This window comes from Perna viridis, chromosome 5 (assembly GCF_037379345.1).
Source record: "Perna viridis isolate PV_CMFRI_1.1 ecotype Kerala chromosome 5, ASM3737934v1, whole genome shotgun sequence".
Lineage (NCBI taxonomy): Eukaryota > Metazoa > Mollusca > Bivalvia > Mytilida > Mytilidae > Perna > Perna viridis.
Genome location: NC_142449.1, coordinates 11,824,218 through 11,831,420, shown reverse-complemented (window position 1 = coordinate 11,831,420; position 7,203 = coordinate 11,824,218). Strand labels below are relative to the sequence as shown.

The 7,203-nt window shown below is 32.3% G+C and overlaps 1 protein-coding gene across 1 annotated transcript; it reads left to right on the top strand.

The window, feature by feature from the left end:
* Nucleotides 1-1,294: 1,294 nt before the first annotated feature.
* On the top strand, nucleotides 1,295-6,458 carry LOC148616044 (uncharacterized). Its single transcript, XM_088582687.1, has one exon. The coding sequence runs from the start codon at nucleotides 1,585-1,587 to the stop codon at nucleotides 4,504-4,506; it is 2,922 nt and encodes a 973-aa protein (XP_088438813.1). The 5' UTR covers nucleotides 1,295-1,584; the 3' UTR covers nucleotides 4,507-6,458.
* The last annotated feature ends 745 nt before the right edge of the window (nucleotides 6,459-7,203 follow it).

The window sequence follows — 7,203 nt, the reverse complement described above, 5'->3', positions numbered from 1 at the left end:
GGCCGTAACAAAAACAAAAAGCAATTGTCACGAGGAAGTTATTCTAGTTGTACAAAAAGGTGAAGTCGCTAAATATGTATACTATATTTAAAAGGAACGCGTGTCACGGCAGCGAGTAGCTAAGTTAAATATACTGATAACCCAACTAACATTTTGCATCTCTTTTTAATTATGACATGCACGGAGTAAATATCATCATAGATCTGCTATGTAAATGTGGTACTAACATGGAAGATGTTAACCACTACCTCTTTCATTGTACTTTATATGTAGTCCAAAAGTTTAATAGTTTAAGATGGGTCTGCGATACTTATACACTTAACGAAAGCATTTTTACCATCTGGAAGCCAAGAATTAATATATAAAGAAAAATATTTGTATTTTTCAGCTGTTTTTTTTCAATTTTTAAAAAGGTTAAAAGATTTGTTGTTGTATGATTTGTAAATGAAGCTGATATTCTTTTTTTGTGGTTTTGTTGTGTTAAACATCGTAACCAGCACACCACCATTCCCAAACTGTTTTTCTGTCCAGTTGACTTTTTTACCCTCATTATAGTAATGTGTAGTTCATATATTGTTAAAGCGGCATGCTATCTTATTATATACGTATATGTATGAATAGTATGAAGAAAAGGACTAAAGAACTATGATTTATTTTTGTCCAATCCGTTTTGTTTTGAGCAAATATAATGTGTTTAAACTAAAGAGATTTGCGTCTTTGATACTAAATACCTCTAATACCAAAATATTGAAAAGGTGGGAACTTAAGTGAAATTCGATGCTATATAATCATTCTTCTTGTAACAGATTTTTATTATGAAGGGAAAAAATCAGCTATGAGTAAATAATCACAACTAATTAGATGTAAATCAATGTGAAATAACATTCAATGTAAAATCTGGTTACTACATCAGTTGTATCCAGGCACGGCTAAATTCATTTAACCCTTGATTCGCTTTCCTACATTTATATATTTTTGTCGTTTTCATATATTGTCTCAACTTTGTCAAAGAGAATCAAAGTTTTGGATGTGCCGTCATTTCTATTGAAGGTTGCATTACGATATATCAGATTTTTTGGTATTCTGTCCTCAAGGTCTAAATATTTCTTAGACTAGTGATGTGATTTTTATCTAGAAAACCAGTAGTTTAGAATACCAAGTTGTTAGGTTATAATAATTCTTCGTTTGCATGAAGCATGAAACAAATCAAGGGTAAGTCGACATTTATATTGCCTGTCTTTCAGTAACCAAAATGGGGTAAAATGTATAAAAATGTGTATGTATTTGCAAAAAAAAAACAAAAAAAAAAAAAAAAAAAACGACTCTTTCACTTAAATGTCATACTCAGCGTAAAACAATAATTTATGAATACATTGACTGACTAGCCTTTTTATAATATTATTGCCCACTGTGTGACCAAACTATACACTTATGCTCGATCAATAATGGTTTAAAGTAGAAATAGTAGTTCTCTGATCGATATTCTGCTCCGAGAGCATCATTCAGTGTAACGTTCGTACAGATACTATATGTGTAGGATATTCTTTATCGATTCATGTTCATTTTTCCAGTCAAAAAAGTAAAATGGAAAGGAAAAGCAATTTATATTGTGTCGTTATTTTAATATGCTTGCTACAGTCAGTGATATCCAATAAATCTCACCATTCACATTCAAATAATAGAACGGAAATTTTACATGTCTTTGCCAAAGGTTTAGAGATAGCTAACTGTGACATCAAGCCGGAAGACAGTGAATTGCGGGAAAAAGTTACAGCTCTCGCTGAAGAAGGTAAGAAGCTTATCTTCATCAAACTTGACTTTGTCGGCCACGAACATGTTCCCCCTGACAATTATAATGGAAACATATACAAAATTAAACAGTGGGTTAGAACCTATGGTCGACACGGTAGAAGTTTATTGTTCCTAAGACCTCAGTTTGAACATTTGTCGCTGACAACATTGTCTTTTGAGACCGCTCATATCAACATCCGGTTAATACAATCACCATCACATTGTTTAACGAAACATAACATATCAGTTATAGAGTCAAATTTACGACGGTTGCTCGTATTGGATATAAAAATGAACATTGAAGAAGATAAGGAAGAAGAGCAAGAAAAAGTTTGTAATGTTTATATCAAGAATGAAAACTCTTACGTTGCGTTCCGGTACACATGTTGCTGGCATAGCCATAAAATCGGAAACTCTCATTTGGAATGTGAAGAAATGCCTAAAGACTTTTGGATGGAGTTTCTTTTCACGTGTGTGTTCCTTATCAAAATGCTTGTCATACTATTTTGTCCATTGTTTGTACCAGAATCCCTCTACCGAAAAAAGTACACAGAAAGTATTTACGAGCACATTTTATCAAGACCGTTAGAGTTAAAAATAAAAAAAATTTCAACTGAGAGAGGCAGGCTCCCTAAACACAACGAGAATGGGGTTGCTGCTGTAACTATGAGTCAATTAAAAACTATTCAAGATACAAGTGAATGGAATAAAGTCAATAAAATGAAAAAGTTTTACGAAGCAATGAAAAACGCTCCTTTAGATAAAGTGCTCAAAGTATCACTGAACAAACTTGATTTAGTTGTGCGTTATGAGAAGTTGGTACCTTCAAATTACGTCCCTGTTGGAATTTTCCAGGTTTTCTATTCACTGTTCGTCAAGTGTAACATTCGTAAAACGAAGTCTTTCTATCAGTGCTGTAAAAGTAGTATTTTTAATCTCGGTATAATTTCAAAACATACCATAAAAAGAAAGTCTGAATCGGTAAATGATAACTTTGAAGATATGTATTCGAGCATGACCGAGCAAGACCAACCACGTATTGTGAAGTATCCGTGGCATAGATGCTTACGTATGTCAATGAGAATAATGGTATTGATAGCTGTATTTGTACCATGGATCTTAAGGGTTTATTTCTTCTATTCATATGAAGAGAGTGAAGCCTATGACCAAAGAAAAGCTGCTGAGTTCCATAATTTAACCCTTCCAATTTTTTCATGGAGTCTAACTTATACACTTACGCCGACTCATCCGATATTTCTGACATGTTATGCTGTTCTTGTAATAGACGTTATCGTTTTTGCAACTGTTAATCCCCGTTTTAAAAAGAAACTCCAATCATTAATGCGGCGTTCCTTGCGTGATATGCGACAAGTATCAAAGCTCGGTAAAATAAAAGGTTCCATTGTCCTCTTACTGGTACCATGTGAAGTGTGCGGAATCATCGGACTTGTTTTGTCTCCTTTATATTTTATCTTTGCGGTTCCGGTCATTATCATTTCTCTTGCATTCTATTGTTTACCGACTGTCAATGTCATTCTCCGTCTGGTTTCGCATTTCTTTGAATATCTGACGCAATGTACCGGAAGATGTAAGAGGGAAGAGATTTTACCATTTAAGAAAAGATGTATGTTTCTGTCTGATTTTTTCCACTTAGAAAGTGTTCCGAGCAAATCAAAAGAACCTGAAAGTGGCCAGTCACGAGTCCTACAGTTGTTTGTCTTACCAATGTGTATACTCACTGTTCTAACGTTAGTTCTATTAAGCATGGAGATATTCATATTCTATGTTGAAATGATCCTGTACACTGTGATAGGTATAATTTTGAACTCCGATGACATGCTAAAATACCTGACATTAGTTTTCATGTTAGGAGTGTATGCTCGAAATTGTTTCAAAGGTGTTACTGATAAATACATGGATTTTAATAAAATTATGAACCGGTTGATTGTGGACATGAACCGACAAAAGGTCGAGGACGTCGCAGAATCATATTTTGATGAACAGAAAAACACTGCCTTTACTATTGATATGGATGAAGGTGACGATGAACATACACCTGACAATGTCAAACTCATTTGTAAAGACGGGCTTCTAAAATGGTCCTTCCGAAAGTTGATTCTGTTTCTTGATCAACAGGATCAACCTTACGTCGCAGAAAAATTCTTCTTTTCCACATGTTTCATGGACACAGTCGGTACGCCGGGACCACTCATTCCAAATGTAATCAAAGCGGTGTGGAAATTTATTTGTATATTTGCATTTTTAATGTTTGTTGTACTAATAGTACTAGCGTTTGGTGATGAATATAAAGTATCGGGGACCAATCAGATGATAGCCACTCTGGCTGGTGGTCTAATGCCTTGGGTTTTTGAAAATTTTCTCTTTCGAGACCGGGATCCACCAGAACTTGACATCGAAAATTTAAGTTTCAAAAGCAATTTCAAGGCTAAGATAGAGAATTTTGTTCAGGCTTGGGATATACATGATATTGAAATGACAGAGTGCATTCCTATAGATGATTCTATTATTGATCAAAGTTCCGTAACAGCTCGTCTTGTAGATAGTGCTAGTTCGGCAGTGATTTCAACTGTAGACGCCGCAAGTGAAACTCCAAGTCTAGACACTAAAATGAATGATTTGAAGAGTGACAGAATATCTGGCCACTGTATTGATTTACTTGTTGTAGAGAAACCAAGTAAAATCGTAAACGTCTGATGCTTATATACACAATTAAAGTTTTTTGTTGCTCTATTTATACTCTGTAGTAATTGTTTAGCAGATTAAATTAAACTCAATCGGACAATTATCGTTGATATCTATATTATGTTGATTCTAATTTATTGTTTATTGATTCTTGCAAATATTGTAGACAACGTTTTGTTTAAGGGAGTATCATGAAATTATCAGATGAATTAACTATTGACAGAGGGTTTTTTTTTAATGTTTGGTATACTTAAATAGTATACTATTTTGATGATATCAATGAATTCAGAATTATTGATGTTGTTAATATTTTAGTATGTTGCCTATTCTCTGCTAAGCCCCTTAACCCAGATTTATGTATTTTTTTTCTTTTGAATTCTAAGTGATTTTGGAGAAAATTTGACTTTAGAAATAAATGTAAGAAAATCCCAGTCACTGTAGTTGTTCAGATAATTGAGAAAAGATGCTTCTTCATCATACATGTACCATGTTTATTTTTTGTTATCTGTTATTACGGAAATGTGAATTTATGAGTTGGTGTTATAAATTGAAGTATTTAACATAGGATAATGTACGTTAGCGTTTATCAAGAGAAATTATTCTACATCAAATGTCTACAATTCATATAAGAAATTTTATCTGTAATTTCAAATAATTATCTTTTTAGAGTTGTTCAAAAAGTCATTTTATTTTTTTTTATTCATATTTAGCTATGTCACATTATTTTTTACATGCCGTGACACATTTATACGCTGAATAAAAAAGAAATGTCTTCTTAAAGCTACGTAGATAATATACGTACACGTAACTTTTCAGTCGCATTTTGAATAGAAACGTCAACACAATTAATCTAAATTCAAATTGAAACGAAAGTCATACATATGACAGTTAGTCAAAAATATAAGAGACAAACTGAAATACAGGTCATAATGAATAAGTTAAATATTATTCTATACTTGCTCCATAGTCAGCAACGTTATTTTACAAAGTGCTTCTTGATTATTGAACTAGAGAGTTTTTATCATGAGGAAATTCAATGTATTCTGCAATGTATAAAATACCACTCTGCATAGCAATAAAGGACAGAAAACAAATAACTACATCCTGTAAGCGTTATGTTTTTAGCTGAAGTTACATTAAGGGAGAAATTAACTTACAATATCTTTGTTTCAATTAAATATTTTTATATTTTATTTATAAGGTCATGCAACTAAATAGGCGCTGTTACGTAATTTTCTATATTTGATGTATTTTCAACCTATTTGCAAGGAAAAAAACCAACAGGGAAATTCTATGCTAAAATCAACTTCTGCACTATTTCCTCAAAGAATCGTTGAGTCATTAGAACAAATTATATGAGATTTTTTTATAAGAGTCCGTTTTTTTCAAATTTTGATTACATTGTGTTCATTGTTGTGTGTCTGTTTTCCACTGTCTGGTCTTTGCATTTGGATTACATTCTTTTGATTGACGTTAGAATCTTAGTTCCCTTGATTATTCTTTCTTTTTATGACTTCTGTTCATTAAATTTATACTTAAGACAACTTTTTTACATGATTTTTAATCTTTTACCAAAACATTGAATGTAAATAATTACATGTGTATCATTTTAGTCGGCATTTGAAAAGACGTCTTCTAAACAGAATAGGAAAATAAAAAAGCAAGCAAAATGCAGAGAAAAAGCAGAAAAAGGGAACTTTATCTATGTTTCTATTTTTTATCTTATAAATGGTTAAGATAGATTGTATCTTTTACAATGATCAGTAATTAAAGGATAAGTAATAGAAGAGAATAAAGATACTCACAATAAAGAGCATGAAATGACCAAAATAACACGTACAACAAAGTGAATGAGCAACCAATACTCCATATAAAACTTTGAGCATGGATCGGGTAAAAAGGTAGGGTAAGCTTCCTCTGCTCGCCAAGTTGCGGATAAAAATGAACAACCGCGGTAGACGGAAAGGAAATGAAAACTATGACATGGTGAATTAATCGACTCTTATGATGCAGATGGATACACCATTCGATTTCCGAATTCATGATGATGACCATAAAACTTTTGTAGTGATGACCTTAATTTGGTCCAGAACACTAATTGTAAGAAGTACAGCATGGTAAAAAATTCCGCATTGTTCAGGTAAGCTCTGTTGTAACGTTTGAATTTGACGATAGGTAATGATAAGTCATCCAGTCTGTCGTATAGTTTGGTCATGAGTTTTCCTTAACCATCGATCTCCAAATATTTGAGGCTAATTTAATAGTGGCCGTAGTGTCCTTTAACTCAAGATATTTAGGGTAGATTTATAAAATCCCCGAAATTAGGATTATTCAAATACAGTTATTTTAATAGAAGTTTTGTGAAAGATTTATACATTGTAATTGGTGAACTCACTAGCAACAATTTGGTGATAATGGGTGAGAAAATGACTTATATAAATGCAGTTGGAATAATTGTAATTGAAATATCAAGAAAAAAGTAACCCCCAATGTACTTTTAATAATATGAAAAAAAAAATGTCAGAATACAATTTTTAAATTAAAAAAAATTTAGTAGACCAGACAGTATGCAAATTATATACTATAAAAAACTTATAAAAATACCCAATATCGAGGCTATATCATTTATTAACAATGTTTGTACCATTGAGCGAATTAAATAACAAATTAACTGTTGCACTTCATCAATGTAGCGTCATTTCACGGCTA

What these genes read in the sequence shown, in the direction of transcription:
- LOC148616044 (XM_088582687.1), top strand. Translation starts at nt 1,585, where the DNA reads ATGGAAAGGAAAAGCAATTTATATTGTGTCGTTATTTTAATATGCTTG.